General features: G+C 40.9%; 1 protein-coding gene across 3 annotated transcripts in view; it reads left to right on the plus strand.

Moving 5' to 3' along the window:
• si:dkeyp-118h9.7 (sacsin) overlaps positions 1-16545 on the plus strand; it is a 31482-nt gene extending 14937 nt beyond the window's left edge. For all 3 annotated transcript variants that reach the window (XM_041806295.1, XM_041806296.1, XM_041806297.1), the window contains 4 exons: positions 384-530; positions 621-2052; positions 5060-5148; positions 5237-16545. In XM_041806295.1, the coding sequence (XP_041662229.1) occupies positions 384-530; positions 621-2052; positions 5060-5148; positions 5237-16290 (12722 nt within the window). In that variant the 3' untranslated portion in view covers positions 16291-16545. The remainder of the gene's footprint in view (positions 1-383; positions 531-620; positions 2053-5059; positions 5149-5236) is intronic.
• The last annotated feature ends 6479 nt before the right edge of the window (positions 16546-23024 follow it).

Here is a 23024-nt window from a genome sequence, read left to right on the forward strand (position 1 = left end):
TCTACTTTTTCAGATTTGTATAATTTAACAAGGCTTTTTTTAATCTTGAAGGTTAAATTTCCATTTTTATAATGGAGGAAATCTGCAGACCTCATAGCAGCAGGCCAGTATGATCTTGTGGGCCAGGTAAAACTGTACTGCCGTCTGCGTTTGGCCCCCTGGCCTTGAATTTGACACCCGTGTCTTAGATTGTGGTACAGAGACATGCAGAAATCCAATACTGGATTACTTTTTTCAGCAACAACCTTCACAGGCATGTTTTGGAGACCTCTGAGACTGATGTAAACTTGTCTTAAAGAGGTTAAATATAGGACCTTTAAAGTACCAACAGCAAACATCACAAGCTCTTTTTGTAGTAAAACTATATTTCTGTTTTTACAAAGGCCCTGCTCTCTACGCCTACAACAATGCGGCGTTCCATGATGAAGACTGGGAAGGGATTCAGAGGGCAGGAAGGAGTGTGAAACGCGATGACCCAAACAGAGTCGGGCGGTTTGGAATCGGTTTCAACTCTGTTTACCACATAACAGGTAAACTAAAATACAAATCATTCATTTTATGGGTTTGTTTTCAACAGAACGTTTGTGTTTTATGGGAAAATATCTGTTTGACTTTCACAGATGTGCCGGGTATATTCAGTTCAGAGTACCTGGCCTTCATGGACCCTCAGGAGGAAATATTTGGGGACAACAGAGGCGGGTTTCGATGGTCTTTAGATGATGAAGAACACCAAAAAACTCTGATGACCAAGCACGATCAGTTTCAACCTTTTCAAGATATCGTTTCACTTGTAAGTGGGCAAGAATGGTCAAAAGTCATCACAGAAGATCAGTACTTTGACGGGACCATCTTCAGATTCCCTTTGCGCAGCAGAGCTTCAAAGATTTCAGACAAGCTGTACAGCTCCCAGAAGGTGGTCGAGCTTTTCGACAGCTTCATTGCAGATGCAGAGTTGAGCCTCCTGTTCCTGAAAAATGTCACCTCTGTTTCACTGATTCACATCAGTGCCAATGGCAACGTTAACACCAGGCTTGTAGTGAAATCCTCGGTGCCCACAGATGTCACGCTGGAATCAGGAGCCGAGTCAACGGTTACAAGTTTGACTAAATTCAAACTGATAACTCTCAGCTCAGAGCAGCACAAAGAATCAAAATGGCTGGTGACGACATGCACGATGAAAGACGGCAATGTGGAAAGTCTTGATTTACTGGCGGGAAAGTTGAGCTTTTTCCCCCAGGTTGACTTGGCGTTCCCTTGTGGTGAGAAGAGAGACAGCAGTGAGAGTCGACTGAGCTGCTTCCTCCCGCTCCCAAACAACGAATCCAACAAGACAGGACTTCCTGTTTATGTCAATGCATGCTTTGGCCTCACAGACAACAGAAGACACATAAAATGGCAAGAGGAAGACCAGAAAAATGACGAACACGCTGTGTGGAATGAACTGCTGATGAAGGAGGTGCTTCCAGTGGCGTACGTCGTGATCATTCAGGATGCTGTCAGACTTGCACAAGATTCCTTACTGCCCGTTTCCTCTGTGTACGATCTGTGGCCCGAAATTGCAAAGATAAGCCACAGAGAAAGATGGTGCGCAGTCGCCCTGGACGTTCTCCGTCATTTATTCAGACAAAACGTGCCCATCCTCTCTCTCGCCAAAGATGAGAGAACGTTCATCACCCCAGCAGAAGCCGTCTTTCCCTGCAATGGTCCAACAAGCTCTGACACCCTGGCTGCCATTAAGAAAACCTTGGTTTCCTGTGGAGAAAATCTCGTCACGTTACCAGGAAGTGTCGCTACAGCCGTGAATGAGGCGTACCCACACCCTGATGCCCTCAGACGTGTTACTCCAACATTCCTGAGAAATGTCCTACGCAGGGTTGGCGTCCACGTCATGTCTAAAGAGGACAAACTCTGCCTTTTGGAGTTCATTCTGAGTGATGGAAACTACAGAGAGCTCAGGGGTCTTCAGCTGCTTCCACTCAGTGACGGCTCTTTCAGATGTTTCACGGACAGAGAGGAGGACACTGCTTTGATTGACAGCGACAGATTTCCAAGGTAGGATTCACTGCTACAGCCGTGTCTTGTTTTTGTAGTGTTCAAATGTGCTACTAGCATTCAGCACTCAGTCACGTCATCATAAAATAATCCTACATGTTTTAATTCAATAGTGACTACTGACCTGTGATTAAATATGTTAACACCTTCCAGTGTTGATTTCCTAAACTAAAACGATGACTAAAAATGTTCGGCAGCTTTGTTTTCCATAAGACAGACTAGACTAAGACGAACAAAAATAGATCTTTGATGGCTAAAACTGACCAAAAATAAGGTTATTACTCATCAACATTAGATAGTTCCTCGGTTGCTGCATTAACATGCAAAGTTGCTTCGGTGTTTAACTTTTATTTCGTTTCTACTCGATGTAAATCAGTGATACTCAACATGTGGCTCTTTTTATGTCTTCATTTGAAATATTATTCCCCAGAAAACCTTAGAAAAGGGAAACTCTGACCTCAGAAGTTAATCACATTAATCAGTTTGTTTCCCACTTGTACAGAAGGCTTTAATTGTCAAACATAATTGTCCCATTTTTGCCACCTTTATCCCATTTTTGCCCTTTCTAACCTTTTTGTGCCATTTTTCGCCCAATTAAGCTACCTTTGCCATTAAAAACCACCTTTTTTTTGCCTTTTTCACATTTTTTGCCACTTGTGCCCATTTGAGCTACATTTTACTATTGAATACCACTTGTTTCCTCCTTTTTTGCCCATTTTTAAAACTTCTTTTAGCCACTTGTCCTATTTTCGCCCTTTTTCACCACTTTCACCCATTTAAGCTACCTTTTACCATTAAATACCACTTGTTTCCACTTTTTCCCCAATTTTTCAACTTCTTTTAGCCCCTTTTATCCCCTTTTCACAATTTTTTGCCCATTTAAGCTACCTTTGCCATTAAAAAACACTTTCTTTGCCCATTTTTGCCCTTTTCACATTTTTTTTGTGCCACTTTTGCCCATTTCAGCTACATTTTGGCATTAAGTACCCATTTTTTTGCCTATTTTCACTCATTTGAGCTAACTTTTACCATTAAATACCACTTGTTTCCTATTTTTTGCCCATTTTTGCAACTTCTTTTAGCCACTTTTGTCCCATTTTCGCACTTTTCACCACTTGTCGCCCATTTAAGCTACCTTTTACCATTAAATACCACTTGAATCCACTTTTTCCCCAATTTTGCAACTTCTTTTAGCCCCTTTTATCCCCTTTTCACCATTTTTTGCCCATTTAAGCAACCTTTGCCGTTAAAAAAAACCACATTTTTCCCTTCTTTTTCCCCATTTTTGCCCCTTTTCACAAATTTTTTTTGCCATTTTTCGCCCATTTAAGCTACTTTTTGCCATTAAGTACCACTTTTTACCCATCTTTTGCCCATTCTTACCACTTCTTTTTAAAACTTTTTCTCATTTTTGCCACTTTTGTCTTATTTTGTTTTTTACCTCATATTTTCAACTCCAGACTTTAACTTAATAATCCCATAGTTTGACCTTTTAGACTCACAATTTAAATTTTTTTTTTTTAAATTTCATGTTTTGACCTTTTTAAACTAATAGATTTACTCTTCTCAGACTGTGAGCCTTTAAACTTATCATTTTAACTTTTTAAATGTCAAAATCATTTATCATCAGTGCTGTTTTTATTATATTTTATTACCGGTGAAACAAGGTTGACAGTTTCTGGTTAAAAAGGTTAGTCCTGAATCCAGAATCCCCTGCTGTGACTGAGTTTGACACCCCTGTTTTAGAGGGTTTTACTGCCACAGTATCGTGAGCCCTCACTAGTCAAGGCAGCTTTAATTTATTCAAGAAGTTTAATAATTTGATTATGTTTAAACTTAAGTTATTTTGTCCTTAGGCCATAAAACAAACTAAAAAACAGAGTTTATTTGAATGATCCACTTAAAGATGTTCATCACTGTGAAATCAAGTTCCATTTTACAGAACTGAAAGCATCAGTGTGCTAATCAGCTTTAATTTAGCCTACAATAGGGGGGTCAAACTCAAGGCCTTGGGGCCAAATCCAGCCCGTGGTACAGTTATACCCAGCCCACAAGATCATATCATATTTTTATTATAACTGGCCCACTGGTTGAGGTCTGCAGATTTCCTCCAGTATAAAAATGTAAACTTAACCTTGATGATTTATAATATCCATGTTGAGTCACAAAAATTAGAAAAAGTAAAAAGTTGAAATAATTACATAGAGTCGGAAATGTGGTAAAATACATTTATGTTTTCATTTCATATTCTTTATTTTGCATCTCACAGTTATGACACAAAGTTATGTGTTTGACTTTTTATTTCATATGTTGACCTTTTCAGTTCACAATTTGGACTCTTTATCTTATGTTTTGACCTTTTAGATCCTCAATTTTAACTTTTTTAAGTAATATTTTTACCTTTTAAACTCATGACTTTTTAGCTCCTCACTTTGAATTTTATCTCACAATCCTTCAAGTTTCTCAATTTTAAATTGAAGTAACATTTTGACCTTTAAAATTAAAAATGTTAATGTTTTTCTTACGCTTTGAAGTTTTAAACCGAAAATTCTGAATTTATCTCATATTTTGACAATTAAGAATCGCGATTTCAACTTTCTCTCTCATATATTTTCCTTTTAAAAAAATTATTTTGACTTTAAATGCCATTTTTTGAACCTTCAGAGCTAATAAGTTAAAATTTTTATCTCAAATTTTGAGCCTTTAAACTTATCATTTTGACCTTTTTCAATCTCAGAATCCTTTATCATCAGTGCTAAGGTTTATTCCCCAATAATTTATTGCTGGTGAAAATGAGGTTGACAGTTTATGGTTAAATATGGACCCTACTTGGCCCTCAGGTTGGACCCAAATTCAGAACTGGGCCTCTGCTGTGATTGAGTTTGACATCTGTGGCCTACGAGGATATTTCTATGTGGATTTGACTGAGCTACAGAACAACTCTTATGGTGATGTAGACGTCACAATTTTACACATTTTCAACAAAACTCCTTTATTTTTTGCGCAGGGTCCTTCTGCCATGCTGCAAGAACCTCTTCATCCCAGACGACCTCAGTCCAGCCTGCAGATCTCACCTGAGAGAACTGGCCCAACAAAGTAAGAGGACGATGTTATGGAATTGTTTTAAATATGCTGGCACATATCTCTATATCTGATTACATATTTTTCATCAATCTCTCTTCAGATTTTTTCAAGGTCATCAGTATCGATGCAGACAAAGTGGCTGAATACACGCAGAGATATCTGCCTTACGACTGGCAGCAGAAGAGGACAGGGCTTGTGACCTGGGACACCGGCAACACTCAGCATCCACCTTTAGACTGGCTCCAGGAATTCTGGAAATTTCTCAACACTCATTTTAGAGAGTTAAGTAATTTCGCTGGAATGCCTTTAGTACCGGTTAGTCCTCTGTCTTATGGCCAACCCGTCTCACTAGCAAGACTACAGAAAAACACAACCCTCATTTTCCAGAGCAGCAAACACATCAGCCTGCCAGATCAGATAGCTCAGTTGGTGAACAAAGTTGGTGGCACAGTGGTGAGAGGAAATCAGTGGCTCAAGCATGAAGACCTGGACTCGTATGTCCTTTGCCCATCTCCAAGGAGTGTCACGAAAGTCTTGATGAATTTAGACTCTCAGGAACTCATCAGGGAACTCCAGACAGCCTCTCATGAAGCTCGAAAAGTGCTGAAGGATTATCTGTCCCGTCTGGATTCTCTCTCAGTGAATGAGAAAGATTTCCTGTCTCGGTTGCCTCTGTTTCAAACTATAAACGGATCCTATGTGGCAGCTCAATCCAAACAGGCTGTGCTCCCTCTTTCTGGTCTAACAGTACCAGCCGAATTCCCAGTGCCTGATTCAGTCGTGACGTGTTCAACCGAAGCTGATCGCAAACTGCTACAGCTGCTCAAGATTAATCTCATAGACACAGCTGAAGCAGCAAACCTCCTCATTGACAGCATTGAGAGAGGAACGTGCAGCAGAGAAGACACTCAGAATATCATGGCGTGGATTTTAAAGCATGGCGACATCCTTCTCTCCAGTAATCAGACCTTGAAAAGGAGGTGCAAGGACTTGAGTTTCATTAAAATGAATGGAGTCCTGAAAAAGGCCTCAACCTTTCTTGATCCAAGGGTTAAGTCATTTCAGGAAATTTTTGAGCCTGATTTGTTTCCTCCACCTTTTTACACTCAGACGCCGCAGATGCTTGAAAGCCTTACAAATCTTGGATTGCTAAATAAAGAAGCAGATGTGGCACCAGATCACCTTTTACATGCTGCCAAGGTGATTGAAAAACAGCAGGTCCACTCCCAAGCAGAGGCTCTCAAAAGAGCTAACGTCCTCTTGAAGATACTGGATACACATGATCTGCTGTCAAAGTTTTCTCACGAACAACTTGACTGCCTCAAACTGCTAAAATGGGTACCAGGTACTAAACCTGGGAATGACAAAAAGAGCCGAAATGGCAAATTCCAGGAGAGAAGTCTCTTCTGTCCGGATGAAATGAGACACACTGTGTTTGAGGACATTGTTGGGCATGTGATGCCTCTGGTGGGAGAGTTCAGTGACAGAGTTAGCAGCAAGCTTGGGCTCAAACGCCTGCCCCCACCTCAGAAAGTTCTAGAGAACCTGACAGTCTCTAAATCAAGAGCAGAGAAAATGCCTGATCCGGACACAGATGTAGATTTCAAAAAGCAGCTGCACAGCATTTACAAGCACATGCAAGACCACAGCTCTGACTTTACAAAGACGATGAGCAAGGACACACGCTGGCTCTGGAGCCGCAACAAGTTTGTATCACCACAGGATCTGGTTCTAGAATACCCACGTAACCTAGATCTGAGCTCTCACATTGGGAAGGTGCCAAACGAATTCCTGCCCTACAAGAGGCTGCTCCAGGAGTTTGGACTAAGAACATCGCTATCTAATGAAGAAATTGTTGGCATTCTTCATTCTATTCAGCAAACTGTCCAAGCAAGACTTCCGCCATTTGCAAGCTCCTCTGAGATAAAGGTGTTAATAGAAATCCTGAACTGGCTGTGGAGGGAGAAGAAGACAGTCGTGGATGACGTTCCAGTTCCAGTCTTGACAGAGGGTGAACGATATACCATTAAACCTCGGTCAACAGCAGTCTTCTGCGATGTCAGCAAAAGTGGGTTGAAAGAGCTCAAGCACACCGAGGACATTTTCATATTACATGAGGAAATCCCAAAAGCAACAGCAGAGTGGTTGAACATCCGATTTCTCAGTTCCTACATCCTTGCCCCAGAGTTGGTGGGGATTGAACAGTGTGGACAATCTGAACCAATAACAACAAGAATTAAAAACATTCTTAAAGAGTATGATGAGGAAAGTGACATCTTCAAAGAGCTCATTCAAAATGCAGAAGATGCCGGAGCAGAAGCCTGTAAGTTCTTGGTGGATTTCAGAGTTCACAGAGATGCCCCTGAAAGCCTCATCGACCCTGACATGAAACTTTGTCAGGGACCTTGTCTTTGGGCATTCAATGACGAGCAGTTCTCAGCTGGGGACTGGGACAGTATCGTCAGAGTTGGCTCTGCCTCAAAGGAAAATAAGGTCGAGAAAATTGGGAAGTTTGGACTCGGGTTCAATACCGTGTATCATGTGACGGACATTCCCTCCATCCTCAGTGGCAGCCACCTTCTCATACTTGATCCAAATGTGACTCACCTCAAGACACACATCAAGCATAAAACAAACCCTGGAATCAAGCTTGATCTCTCTCGACAGCACCTCTTCAAATGCTTTCCTGGCCATTTTGGACCATATGAAGGCATTTTTAACTGCAGCTTTACAAGTCAAAGCCTCCCCGAACCCTACCCAGGCACTCTGATCAAACTACCTTTCCGAACTAAAGAGGAGGCCCTCAAGTCAGAAATCAGCACAAAGGTGTACAATCAAGACAAAATTGGAACTTTTGAACAGGACTTTACCAGGAATTCAAAAACACATCTTCTTTTCCTGAAGAACATCAACACATTGTCTCTACAGAGTCTCCCAGACAATGGATCTACTCCACCGAGACACAGCGACATACAAACCGTCTTCACTCTCTCCAAAACCACTCTCACTACAATGGGGATTCCTGATCAGACCAGCGAGTCAAAGCAGCGTCAAGCTGAGCAGTCATTGAAGAAACTTGATGCAAAGTGCAAGGAAGTTATTGACTGCTGCAAAGTCAACATTATCAAAGTAACCAGTGAGCAATCTGGTGAGACTGAGGTCCATTCCTGGCTACTGTATAACTGTTTCGGAACACAGCAGTCTTTGCAAATGGCATTGCAGGGAAACAAACAAAGCAAGTTCTCTTTACCGATTGGAGGAATTGCAGTGCCTTTGCAAAATGATCCAGAGACGGGGAAACTGGCCCCACGACGATCAGAACTTACTGGACAGGCATTTTGCTTCCTTCCTCTCTCAATTCAAACAGGTCTTCCAGTCAATGTCAACGGAACATTTGCTGTGACAAGCAACCGGAAAGGTCTGTGGGAGAGCGGTATAAAGCATGAGTGGAACAAAGCCCTTCTTCAGGATCCTGCAGTATCAGCATATGTGACTTCACTCTTGGCACTAAAGGAAATGTCTGAAAAGCAACAACTGGAACATTACCAGTACCACACCTTTTGGCCTGATAGAGAAAAAGTGAGTGAAACATTCAAGCCTTTGGTAGACGCTTTTTACCACATCATTGCCCAGCACTCCAGTGGTCCAGAGCTCTTCAGTGATGGAGAACATTGGTGCTCAATGAACAATGCCATATTCCTACATGACAGCATTGCACAGGATAAAGAAATCTGCACACTTGCAGTGCAGGTGTGCAAGGAAAATGTGAAAGCACCCAAGCGTGTTGTTCCTCTTCCACTGTGGTTAAGAAACAGCTTCAAACAGGCTGGCCTAGAAAAGGTACTGCAGAGCAGAACATGGACCTGGGAGAGGTTTTACCAAGAAGCAGTGTTTAATAACCTTGGTACCATGGAGCCTGATATTAGAGACATTCTGGTGTTGCATGCCATTGACCTAAACATCAAAGAAATAGACAGTCTACTGCTCCAACATCCATGCATCCCCACTGATGGCAGCCAGCTTCAGTACATCACTAAGCTTGTGAATCCATCAGGAAAAGTGGCTTGTCTTTTTGAACTAGAAGAGGGGCGCCTGCTTGGTGGTACCAGCCATGACTTTCGTGCTCCCAAAACAGTCAAACGCTTGCTGGAACTTGGAATGGCTAATGATGATCTCTCTTTGAAAGAGATTGCAGAGAAAGCAGGCACAATCACCAAAACCTGGAGAGCTGACAAAAAGAAAGCATACAGGCATTTGAAGTGTCTTCTTGACCTGATGAAGATTCACGTGTATGAAGAAGACTCTCCCCATTGGAAAACACTGAGAATGATTGAGTTTCTCCCAGCAATTCCCCCTGTTGGTGAAAGGAAGGGGGGAAATGTCACGCTCAGGAGACCAACTGACATTTTTAGTGACAACTGCTCCCTTCTTGTTAACATGAAAAAACCAGTGCTAGATCATACCAATCTGAAAATACACAACAATGATCCAGTGCTAAAAATATTGGGAGTTCATGACCGTCCAAACCTTGAAAACGTGTTTCAGCAGTTGGAAGAAGCATGTAAGCAATCCAAAACTACTGATGGATCCATGCTCCCGGAAATAGCATTTGAATGCTACAAATTCCTTGACCGGTGGCTCTGTGATTCTGGGGATTCCAGCTGCATTGCACAAAGGGCAGACTCATTTCCATTCATTCTTGTCGGCAGAACATTTGTAAATGTGAATCGTGTAGCAGAGAACGAGCAATTCGAAGCAAAACCCTACCTTTACGTTCTTCCACCTGCCTTCAGTTTGTTCAAGAGGCTCTGGGAAAGTGTAGGTGTGAAAACACATTTTACACTCGAACAGTTTCAAACTGTTCTTCAAGAACTGCACCGAAAACATGGCACCAAGCCCCTGCCAAAGAGTGATCTATCACTTTGCCTGACAATTTTAACTAAAGGGATCTATGAGGCCGAAGAGAAACCAGTAGGAGACTTTCTCATACCCAACGAGCACGGCATACTACAACCTGTGAGTCAGCTGTTTTACAACGACAGCCCTTGGTTGCCCGAAGTGGCTTCAGGTGTCACACTGTGTCACAAAAATATTGCTCGTGTTATGGCTCGCCACTTTGGAATCAAAACAACCAGGCATCATACCCTTCGAAACTGCACTGTTGAAGACATTTCTCCATTTGCGTTTCACTTTGAACAGCATGAAAAACTAACTGTTCGCATTAAGAACATCATTTTAGCCTATCCAGCCAAGAAGGATATCCTTAAGGAGCTTATCCAAAATGCTGATGATGCAGAGGCAACGGAAATTCACTTTGTTTGGGATCAACGACAGCACGGCAAAGAGAAAACATTTGGGAAGAGGTGGAACAATCTGCAGGGCCCTGCACTTTGTGTGTTCAATAACAAGGTGTTCTCTGATGCTGACCGGAAAGGAATTCAACAGCTGGGAGAAGGTGGGAAGCATGACTCGCTGGGAAAGACAGGAAAATATGGAGTTGGATTCAACTCTGTGTACCATCTCACTGACTGCCCCTCGATCCTCTCCGGAGACGAACTGCTCTGCATTTCTGATCCCAATCAGAAATTCATTGAGAGTTATTCAGACAAACCACCGGCTGGTACTGGCTATAAACTAGTAGATGAATTTAAGAACATGTACATAGATGTCTACAAGTCGTTTCTGCCAGACAAATTTCCCCTGAAGGATGGCACCATGTTCAGATTACCCCTAAGGATGGGTACGATGGCAAACAGCTCTGAAATCTCACAGCAGGGTGTCACTGACAGTGATATGAGAGAACTGTGCGCCGTTCTCTCCGAAGATCCCGAAGGACTCATTCTCTTCCTGAAAAACATCTGCAAAATACAAGTCCATGAAATCAAAGAACATTCAGAGAAACTGGAAACCATTTTTACAGTTGAAAAAAGTCTGCCAGAGAATAGCAGAGAGGAAAAAGATGCCTTTGTAAAACTCAGACAAAATGCACTGCAGTCAGACAACCCAACAATGCCACACAAAGCCTTTTATGGAACTGTGATTTCAACCTCAGATAAAAGATCAAGTAAGTGGATCATTGCTGAGCAGTTTGGCTCATTCAAAAACTGTGAGGGAAAACCAGCAACACCAACAGAGGTACTTCCCCAGGCAGCAGTTGCAGCTCGCTGGAGCATAAAGTTGGGTAAGACTCCACAAATTGCACCAACCAGCTGTATGAATTTCACTGGAGAAGCCTTTTGTTCACTTCCTTTGCCAGGAAAAACTGGACTGCCAGTGCATGTCAATGCAAACTTTGAGGTAGATTCAGCCAGGAGAAGCCTGTGGAAAGAAGACGGGCAAGGTCAGAAGTCAAACTGGAACGAATGCTTGAAACACAATGTCATCGCCCCGCTGTATGCAGATCTCCTTCATCACATCAGCAGTAAATTTGCTGGCAAGAAAACCTCTCTTATACAACTCGAATCATTCTTCACTGGAATGTACTTGTGTTTTTGGCCAACTGTATCCAAGGATGTTGGTCAGGAGTGGCATGAAATGGTGCATGAAGTCTACAAATCAGTCAAAGACAGGGGCCTAAAGGTAATTCCGGTGTTGAGGAGTTCAGTATGCACCGTTGCAGACAGAGAAATAAGAGAATACTCATTTGACTGGCGCGATATCAGAGACACTGAGCCAACCAAGGCACTGTACATGACATACTCAACGTTTGACACATTGCATCCCATTTTGGAAGAACTTGGAATGGCATTGGTTCCCTTTTCCATGGCAATGCAAAAAGTTTGGAGTGGTTTTAGATCTGCTGGCATCGAAGTGAAAGATGTGAATCCCTCAACTGTGCTGACTTTCCTGAGGGTGAAACCCCTCAATGACCTGACCAAGACAGACAAGAACTTACCCTTGCACATAACGGAAACGCTGATCAGAGATGAAAAAAGGTTTTCAGAGCTCTTGAGATTCTGCCTGACCATTTTCAACCTCAGAAATGCAACCAAGCAGGATTCTGGTTTACTACATGGGCTTCCGCTGCTTCTCACTCGAGATAAAGTTTTGAGGGTGTTTAACTCTGAGTCTCCCAAACTCATATCAAGGTATGACAGTCTGTTCTCTGGCAATGAGGATAAATTTGCAGATTACAAGACCAACAAAGAACATCTTCGAGTTCTGAAGACTTTAAACCTTGTCAAGGAGTTGAGTGTTCCTGATGCAGCAGGATACCTAAAGCCTCTAATAAAGGAACTTCTGAAGGAATGTGAAACTGACTCAGAGAGTGGCCTACATGTGCCGAATAAGTCAATGTTGAACTGGCTGAAAACCTTTTGGCAGTTCCTAACAAGCCAAATCAAGACTACACCATCAAGTGATGATGAGAAGTCAAAGCCAAGCCTGAAGATGAGCGATGTGAAGCAGCACTTCAGTGACTGCTGCGTTCTTCCTGTACTGTGTCCAAAGTCAAACAACAAGCAGTTTCTGCAACCAATGAAAGACATGCCAAGTGTGATTCAGTTTGCCTTAGATAAAGACATCTCAGGCATTCTCTTCAGACTTGGTTTCATGAAGCTGGACAATGTGTTCTTCTCTGATGCACTGCAACTGCAGGAGCGTTCACTTCTACACTCTGAACTAATGGACGTGAATGACAAGAGCTCTGTGCTGGACGAAGTCTACAAGATCAAGCACTCAGAGTTTTCCCAGCTTTCCACTGCTGACTTAAAAGAGCTTCAGGAATTCCTGCAGTCTGGACTGTCCAAGGCCAAAGACAAACAACAGTATCAGAGAAAGCTGAAGTCTTTACCATTATTTGAAACTATAAATGGTAGCCGAGTAAGGATCGATGGATCTAGAGAGGTGTTCATCCTCAACAGCAGAGGCTCAGAGTCATTTCCAGATTTGTTTCTCCTGCACAACAACAGCAGCATTTGCCTTCAGAATAATCCAGAAAACATAATGCTGTCACAAATACTAGACATTGAAACCCTTGATGATATGGAGTATTTCATGAGGTTCGTTCTGCCTGTGGTACACGGGCTCACAGAGAGGCAGATGATTGACTGCCTTAAACTGCTGCTGTCACCTAAGCTCGGTTTCAGTTATTTCCAGCACAGGGACAAAGTCATTTCATCATTGAAGAATGTGAAGTTGATTCCCAATTCACAAGGCAGGTTGGAGACAGTGTCGTACTACTTCGATGATAGTGTTGAGCTGTACAAGAAGATGCTGCCCCAAGAGAGATTCGTGCCAGAGAAAATTTGGACTGAGCTGTGTCCCGAAACGTCCGAATATCTACCAACAAAAGACCGACCAAAACAGTTGCTCAGAGAACTTGGAATGAATCATAAGGTGTCAAAGGATGACATAATCAAGTTTGCTCACCAGTTAGAAACAGAAGCAAAAGGAAGTGGTCCACTTAAAGAGGTAAAACAGAAATCATCACTTCTTTTCAGGGAAGCCTGCTCCTTAGTGAGTAACGACAAAGAGGAAACTTTGCTGGACAGCATAGCTGACATTGAGTTCGTCTTTCCTGTAGAAATTCGAAAGGAACTGTGCAACTATCACATACCATTCGCAGCAGAGAGAACTGCTGTGAAAATCAGAGGATCATTGGTGGAAAGCGATCCCAAGCATCAAGAACTGATTTGGTCTTCAATGCCAATCATACATCTACCCTTTAAGAGCCAAACGCTCCTGAAAAAGATGAAAAATGCAGGAGCTCATGAACAACCACCATCAAAATGTATAACCAGTAACATGAAGAACATCTGCAAGTCACCATGCAAAACTGATGACTTGATTAAAACCCGTGCTGACGTGTTTCGGAGTTCATACGCACATTTACAAGGGGAGGAGTTTGAAGGCAAGGCGCTGGCTGGGCTTCCTGTTGTGTTGGTGGAAAGAGACAAGGAACTCGTGAGGACTGACAACACAGCGTTTTCATTCAATGACCACTTGGACTTCAGGCCATATTTGTACAAAATCCCTTCACAGGATGTCAAGTTTGAAACTTTTTTCAAGACGATTGGGGTAAATGACCAACCTACTGCGTTGCAGTACTGCAGTGTTCTGGCAGATGTTTATGCAGATTCCCATGACAAACCACAGCCAAACCCAAACCAACAGAAAACTGTGAAACGTGCAGTACAGCATCTTTTTCAGCTGATCAAATCTCAAGAAAATCCGTCTCACATTGACGACGCGGAGACTCTGTATCTGCCTGCAGTGGATGGAAAATTGCATCCATCATGCACACTCTACTACAATGACACAGTGTTCGAGACCAAAAGATTAGAGGAAGCACTGGAGAATAAGTTCCTCTTGCTTGAGAAACTCAGTGAATGCCATTTGGGCCAAGACAGCTACAGACACCATAAGCTGCTTCATTTGCTGCCTCAGAAGTTTCAGCCAAAAATGCTTTCTCAGTACACGGAGGAGGAAATAGTCGAATCAAACAAGCAGCTTTGTGAGTTCGTAACTGCATGTGAATTCAGTGGCTTTTTTGACAAACATCTGTCTTCTCCAGTCTTTACCCATGGACTGATCTGTCTCATCAGAGAGAAGTCCAATGGAGAGATAACAGAAGAAGAAGCTGCTGACATGTGCAAAAAGACTTTTGGCAGGATACAGATCGTCTGCTGCAAAAGCCTAGAAACGCAACTTTTGGTTGATAAACAGCCCCTACACAAAACTGCCAGGGAAACCAGTGTTTTTGTCAAACAAGAGCAGCAAGGTTGTATCTTTTATCTAAAGCATGATGACAACTTGCCTCCAAATGTGCTATTTGGCATCAGCATGAAATTATCACGGGTAATTAATGGGATTTTAGGCAACAGAATCTCACAAAATCACATCGAAGTGCTTGGACAACTTCTCATGTGTGAAAAGTTGCAAGATGTTCAGAAGATTCTGGCAGAAAGTGGGATTCATGACAGTGCAAGTGCTAAAAGTTTCCAGCTGGACCCACCTCTTCCTGGGACACTGATTCCAGAGGAATGGCATGACTCATTGGACCAGAACATCTTCAATAACTTTGAAGAGGGGGAATATGTCGGCTACAGCACTGACAACGAGTACATTTATGCTATCATTGTTGAAGAACTGCCTGGCTGCTCTGGACCTTTTTCACGACGATACAGGATAGATATTGGAGAAGATGAGCCTATTGAAGTCAGCTGTCTGGACCTGTTTCAGTTTAAACGTCAAACAAAGTCAGAGCCCAAAGGGGCGACTGGCACATCTGCTGAAAATCCCTGCATGGAGTTGGAGCTACTAACAGGAGCCTCAAGCTCCTCCTCCTCCTCATCATCATCAGCATCAAACTCCACATCATCATCATCATCAGCCTCAAGCTCCTCATTTTCAGGATCCTTACCAACCTCCATTGAGGAAGCTAAAAGGGAAATTGACAGATGTTTAGAAGAGATCTCTACTCTTCCTGAGGAGGAGAGGAAAAAAGCCATCAAACGTATGTTTCTGAGATGGCACCCTGACAAAAACCCAGACTGCCAATTACTCGCCACTGAGGCGTTCAAATACCTGCAGAACAGACTTGAAGGCAAAGAGGGAAGCAGTGGGAGAACTGCAGGCTCAGGCTCATCCTCTTCAAGGGGACGCTCAAATTTCAACTACTCAGACTTCAGCGATTTCTTTCACGAGTGGAATCAGGAGGCCAGGCGTCACAGGTATAACCGAGAGAGATTCTCCAGGCAAAACCGTTCCTACAACTTCTGGAGCCATAACGAAAACATCCCCAAGCCAGACAGAGAGGAGGCCAAGCGCTGGTGTAGACAGGCTCGCTGCGATCTCAACGCCGCTCACAAAGACACCGGCGGCGGGAGCACTGAGTGGTGTCTCTTCAAAGTCCATCAAGCCGTGGAGAAGTCTCTTAAAGCTGCGGAGTACAAAAAGGGTGGTCAGCGTTCTGCCAGCAGTTCCATTTCAGCCATGGCTGCAAAAGTTTCCTTCTACAGTCTCCAGCTGAGAGACTTGCCTGATATTGTCGGTGATCTGATGATGCTAGGAGTGGATGCCAAGAAGACTCAGTATCCCAACTGCCACCAGTTTCCCCACATTCCAAACGAGCAGTTCAGATCAGAGAATGAAATGCAGGCGATTGACAAGGCATCAGAACTCCTCAGGAAAGTGGAGGAATACGTGAATTAGGGATTCAAGAGAAACAGACGTCGTATTTGTAAAGCAAGTTTTGTTGGACCAAGAAAAATCTGATGTCCAATTTTTGATCTAGAAATATGAGACACAAAAGCACGGGATCAGAAAAAGACCAAACTGAGATGAGAATATTCTAAAATGAGTTGAAGGTCTTCCAGGAGTGTATTATGATTCCTCATATCTTTTTTTTTTTTTTTGGGGGGGGGGGTTCAGTCTTTAACACAAGAACAACCGTGGATCTCCATATACCTAAAACAGCCATCGGGTCAAATTTACCTGTCATTAAAGTGCCTTGATTTTCATTAATAGCACTGATCAAGAACTGTTAGTAAACCACTGATAATATTATTGGTAATCTTGCACATAAAAATCCAAAAATGTGACACTTTTAAAGGCAAAATAGAAATCATGTTCTTAAAAAATAAAGTATAGGGCAGTGTTACTCAACCAAAGAGCCAAATTGTTGAAAAATACCTTTGCAAGAGCCACAATGTAAGTGGTGAAAAGTGTCAAAAAGGGCTTGAAGTAGCAATGAAAATAAGTTGGGGGGAGGGGATATAGAGCAAAAACATGGAAACAAGTGGTATTTTTTATGGCAAACGGTAGCTTAAATAGGCAACAATGGTGAAAAGGGGCAAAATGGGATAAATGGGCTAAAAGAACTTCCAAAAATGGGCAAAAAAGAGGAAAAAAGTGGTATTTAATGGCAAAAGATTGCTTAAATGGCAAAAAAATAGTGAAAAAGTAGCTTAAATGGGACAAAGATGGGATAAAAGTGTCAAAAATGGACAAAAAAATAGGTAGGAAGGGGCACTTGATGGCAAAAGGTAGCTTAAATAGGCAAAAAGTGGCAAAAAAATTGTAAAAAAGGGCAAAAAGGGGGAAAAGATGGCAAAAAGAAGTAGCAAAAAAGTAGGGGGAAAAGTGTTTTTAATGGCAAAGGTAGCATAATTGGGTGAAAAGTGGCCAAAAAATGGTGAAAACAGGCAAAAATGGGATAAAAGTGGCAGAAATTGGATACTTATATTTGACAATTAAAGCCTTCTGTATAAGTCTGGGAAACAATCTGATTAATTTGATTTACTTCTGAGGTTAGTTAACCACTGACATTGAACAGCTTAACATTTACAGATAGAAAACCAGATCACTGTTGGAAGATCATCCGTCAACTTGAAAATTGTCTTTGGACTGCATGCTAATCCTGAAACGTCCTCATTCTTCTTCACTAAAAGCACTGAGATTACCTTCTGACATTTAACAATGGTAAATGTCTTCTTTTTCCCTGTTGTATCCATGTTGAAGGTTGATCTATCGACTTCTGATTAGGCGCTGCTGCAGTAGAGAGAAGGTATTTCCATTGTGGCATCTGTTTATTGCTGGTGTGAAATAAAACAGTGGGAAAATCAAGGTTTTCTTATGGGGTAAATTTGACCTGCATGGTGGTCCTAGATATAAATGTTCATTAAAAAAATTAGGTTTAGGCAAAGATTTTTTGTGACACCAGGTGCTATTTAACAAACGTTTAGGGAAAGTCAAATACCGACAGTCTTTAAAACTGTAAACACATCAAGTAAGATACAATTAAAGAGCAGCCTTGGGTAAATATGACCTGTTGGCAGTTCTAGTGTTAAAACTGCATTGATGACCAATCTTATCACTGATATCTGTGAAATACAAAATGTTTTTTTTGTTGTTAGTATAGTATTAATGACGAGTTACTGGTATATTGAAGCATTTTGAACATTAAAATATCAGTCTGTATTGCTTGAACATTTAAAAACTTGCTATTTAGGACTTCATCGGTATTGAAATTAATTTTTTTATCATTACTGTAGTCACTGGTGACCAATACGGTGTGAAATGACAATAGTAGCATTTAGTTCTTTCTTTTCTTTTTAGGTAAGACCTGTTAAGAAAAGTCAAATATTTGTTGTTTTCTGGCATTAACATTTGGTAGTCTTTTTCTGGTGTTCATTGATGATACAGTTTTCTTTGATTGTATTAAAAATGCAGATTTAAATGTTCTTTGTGTTGAAGTTAATATTCATGACCAAAATAGTTCGAATGCACTGTGCTTATGTTTGTTATTCTCCAAGGAAAATGACTTTGGATCAGAATAAACACTGTACCACTTTCTTACTGTTAAAAGATGCTGTTCAAGGTGTCAATTTCTTTCTTTTTTTTTTTTTTTAATGAAAACAAAATAAATTGATCAGACAGCAATTTATGCCTCATATTTTCAGATGACACTGTGCTGATGTATTTGGTAACTTTGTAATGTATTAACGTAACCAGTGGAAATATTGGTGTTGTGTTTATGATGATGTGAGGGAGACTGCGATTCTGGATTGTCTCAATGACCACTTTTAATCTGGAAAAGATAACAAGACACAAAAACTCCCATAAACTTCACAGCCTGCTCCAGATCCTCTCCCACAGGGATTCATTAAAAAGGGCGACATAGAAGAAAATATAGCTACATTTTACAAAATGAACAGTGCATACCTGGCAAAGATAACAAGATACAGAAACTCCCATAAATGTCACAGCCCGCTCCAGATCCTACACAAAATAAAAATACAGTACATAATGTTAGCTTGAAATATTGTGCACATCATAAACATAATACACGTAGATGCCTCATTGACTGTTTACCCGCTGCCGCTATATGTCAACGTGTCCGCCATATTGCCAGAGGCAAGACCATTCCATAAACAAATGCAAGTATATCAGGGATGGAGAAAACACACTCGTTTACATTTAAGTGATGTTAATGAGTCCTTTGTATATAAAGTGGTTTACAGTTTTTTCTTGTTGATTTAATGATTCAAAATGATTATCAGAGAGCCAAAAAATGTAAATTCAAGTGTAAGTTCAAGTATTATCATACTGCAACTGGAGGTGCGTCTGTGTTTCTTACTTTTTAGAACTTCAATGACACAAACATGTTCATAGGAAATTGTATAAATTATTATATTCACATTAACAGCCATGGTTAAGTTACTATACATAATATATATATATATATATATATATATATATATATATATATATATATATATATATATATATATATATATATATATACACTGCCTGGCCCAAAAAAAGTTGCCACCAAAAAAAAGGTCACACACTCATATATTTGGTTGGACCGCCTTTAGCTTTTATTACAGCACTCATTCGCTGTGGCATTGTTTTGATAAGCTTGTGCAATGTCACAAGATTTATTTCCATCCAGTGTTGCATTAATTTTAATATTGATGATGGGAGAGTCTGACCACTACGCAAAGCCTTCTCCAGCACATCCCAAAGATTCTCAATGGGGTTAAGGTCTGGACTCTGTGGTGGCCAATCCATGTGTGAAAATGATGTCTCATGCTCCCTGAACCACTCTTTCACAATTTGAGCCCGATGAATCCTGGCATTGTCATCTTGGAATATGCCCGTGCCATTAGGGAAGAAAAAATCCATTGATGGAATAACCTGGTCATTCAGTATATTCAGGTAGTCAGCTGACCTCATTCTTTGGGCACATAATGTTGCTGAACCTAGACCTGACCAACTGCAGCAACCCCATATCATAGCCCCGCCCCCACAGGCTTGTACAGTAGGCACTAGGCATGATGGGTGCATCACTTCACCTGCCTCTCTTCTTACCCTGATGCGCCCATCACTCTGGAACAGGGTCAATCTGGACTCATCAGACCACATGACCTTCTTCCATTCCTCCAGAGTCCAATCTTTATGCTCCCTAGCAAACTGAAGCCTATTTTGCATGCCAGTGATTTGACGCTTTTTAAACAGACTAACATCTTTTCCACGACCACAGGATGTGTCTTTCAACATGGTTGTTTAAGAAATGAGAAGATACTCATTGCATCAGCTGGGGTGAAATAACTTGTTGCCAGCTGAAAGATAATCACCCATGCAGTAATTATCCAATAGGAGGCTCGTACCTATTTGCTTAGTTCAATCCAGGTGGCGGCTTTTTTTTTGGTCAGGCAGTGTATGTATATATATATATATATATATATATATATATATATATATATATATATACAGTTCTTAATAAATTTATTAGGCCACCTGTCATAAAAACAGGAAAACATAAATATCTTAGAAATCTTTTAAAAACTTGTTTAAAACTAAAACTGTTATTGTTATTTATTTGGCAAATAACAAACTGAAACCACTAAATAGTCCTTTATCACACATAATAACCAAAAACTTCATATCTTGTATGGCCTCCTCTGGCCTTGATAACAGCTTCATTCTTGCTGCCATTGTTTTTATGGACTTTTCCACAGTCTCTTTGTTATTGAGGTCCAAATAGTTTCTAGCTGTTCCCACAGACTTGCTCTAGATGAAACGTTTGTGCCATCAATCTTTGAATCTACTAAATCCCAAATTTGTTCAATAGGATTCAAATCCGGACTTTGACTTGGCCAGTCCATCAGTTCCAGTACTCCAGAGTCCTTTCTCTTGGTCAATAGTCTCTGCACAGCTTTGAAGTCTGCTTGGGGTCATTGTCTTGTTGGTATATGAACCCTCGACCAATCAGATTCAGTCCGGAAGGGATCCCATGATGCACTGAGATGTTGTGGTAGACGTTCTTGTTCATGATACCGTCCATTTTCACTCATTTGCCCACGCCGTATCCACAGATGGAACCCCGTACCATAATGGACTCTCCACCGTGTTTCACTGTGGGTGCATCTGGCATCAAAACCTTCTCCAGCTTTTCTGCAGACATAAACACGACCATGCTGACCCAAGAGTTCAAACTTGGACTGGTCCGTCCAGACTACCTTCTTCCAGTCATCAACTGTCCAGTGTTTGTGCTCCCTGGATAATCTGAGGTGTTTCTGGATGTTTGCAGGCCTCAATAATGGCTTCTTAGCAGCTGTTCTTCCCTCTAAGCCTTGTTCCCTCAGTCGTCTGCTTATGGTCATTCTGGAGACTTTCTCAGACTCTGATCTAGAAGCATTCATCTCGGCCTGAAGATCAGCAGTGCTCTTCCTTCTGTCTCTAGTACTTCAAACTCAATTCACCCAAATCTGAGCCGGCTCACTGGGCTTCTCTGAGAAGTTAGAAATGAATCAAGCATAACATTCAACCACTAAAACTCATTTTTCTCTTCAGGAATGACAGTAAATAACTATAATTTGACATAATAATCAAGAAATATTAATGTGCTTTACTATTTTTCATTTTTTTTGTAAATCAGTAAATTTGAAAATTCATGGATAACAATAATAATTCTATTTTAGCATTAAAAATATCATCTGGGTTAAAGAGCTTCTACATATTGGTGTATTAACCATTGCAGAAACATCAAAAATGATTTTGGTAATTACCAATGCTGTTAATTTAGGGCAGCTGTGGCAGAAACCTGACTTTGGTTAGGGTTAGGTGGTCTAATACATTTTTTAAGCACTGTATATCTGCTTTTTTATCCATTTGTGCATTTTCTTTCATTTCCTAAACAATGCAATTCACTTTATTTACTCACTTTTCACTATTTTTTCTCACATTATGTCCAAAAAGTTGTCTCAGTTTCTATTTTTTATTCTGGTATCCTGACATTTGTGTACATTATGGCCTAAAATCTGACATTACTTTCCAAAAAGCTCAGTGTGTCCATCCACATTCTTAGCATTACTCATGAAAAGGTTATTCTGGTTTTATAAAAAGGGGGTTATATTTGGAAAAGGGTTCAATGAAATTCAACTAGTGTTTTTATTCAGGTTAAAAATAAAAGATGGGTCTCGCTTAACTTTATGGTTGTATGTATGATAGCGGTTTTCAAAGTGTGAGGTGGGCCTCCCCTGGGGGGCGCCACAGAGCTTCAGGGGAGGCGCGGAACCATAAACCAAAAAAAAGTTGGTTTGTTTTGCGAACCTCTGCTGGGCATGGAGCAAAATGGATAAACTTATAGTTATTATAGCGACTATGCTATAGAGCAGTGTTACTCAACCAAAGAGCAAAATTATTGAAAATACCTTTGCAAGAGCCACAATCTAAAGGTCAAAAGTGGCAAAAACAGCTTGAAGTAGCAATAAAAATAGGTTAAAGGTGGCAAAATGGTCAAAAAGCAGCTAACAATGGGGAGAAACAGTGGGAAAATGGTCAGAAAGTAGCACAAATGTGTGAGAAGTGACAAAAAAATGAGTGGAAAGTGACTTAAATGGGAAAAAGCAGTCAAGAGTGGCAAAAATGGGGAAAAAAAAGAGGAAACAAGTGGTATGTAATGGCAAAGGGAAGCTTAAATGGACAAAAAGTGGCAAAAAAATTGAAAAAGGGCAAAAATGGCAAAGAGAAGAGGCAAAAATTTGGAAAAAGGAAACAAGTGGTATTTAATGGCAAAAGGTAGCTTGAATGGAGAAAAAGTGGCAAAAAATGGTTAAAAAAAAGGCCAAAAATGGGACAAAAGTGGCAAAAAGACATCGCAAAAATGAGCAAAAGAATTGGGGAAAAAAAAGGATATTTAATGATGTAAGGTAGCTTAAATGGGCAAAAAGGTGAAAAAGGGCAAAAATGGGGAAAAAGAAGTTGTAAAATGGCCAAAAAAAATATGAAAAAGGGTATTTAATGGTATTATAACTGAACAAGAGGGAAAGGCAGATGTTTAAGGACATTTGCAAACCAAAATATCCAAAATTCATTACTGTTAAAAACCGTTAAAGATTAGACATAAATGTTTGAAATGTTTAATTTCATTCTCACTT

Source organism: Cheilinus undulatus, linkage group 15 (genome assembly GCF_018320785.1).
Source record: "Cheilinus undulatus linkage group 15, ASM1832078v1, whole genome shotgun sequence".
Lineage (NCBI taxonomy): Eukaryota > Metazoa > Chordata > Actinopteri > Labriformes > Labridae > Cheilinus > Cheilinus undulatus.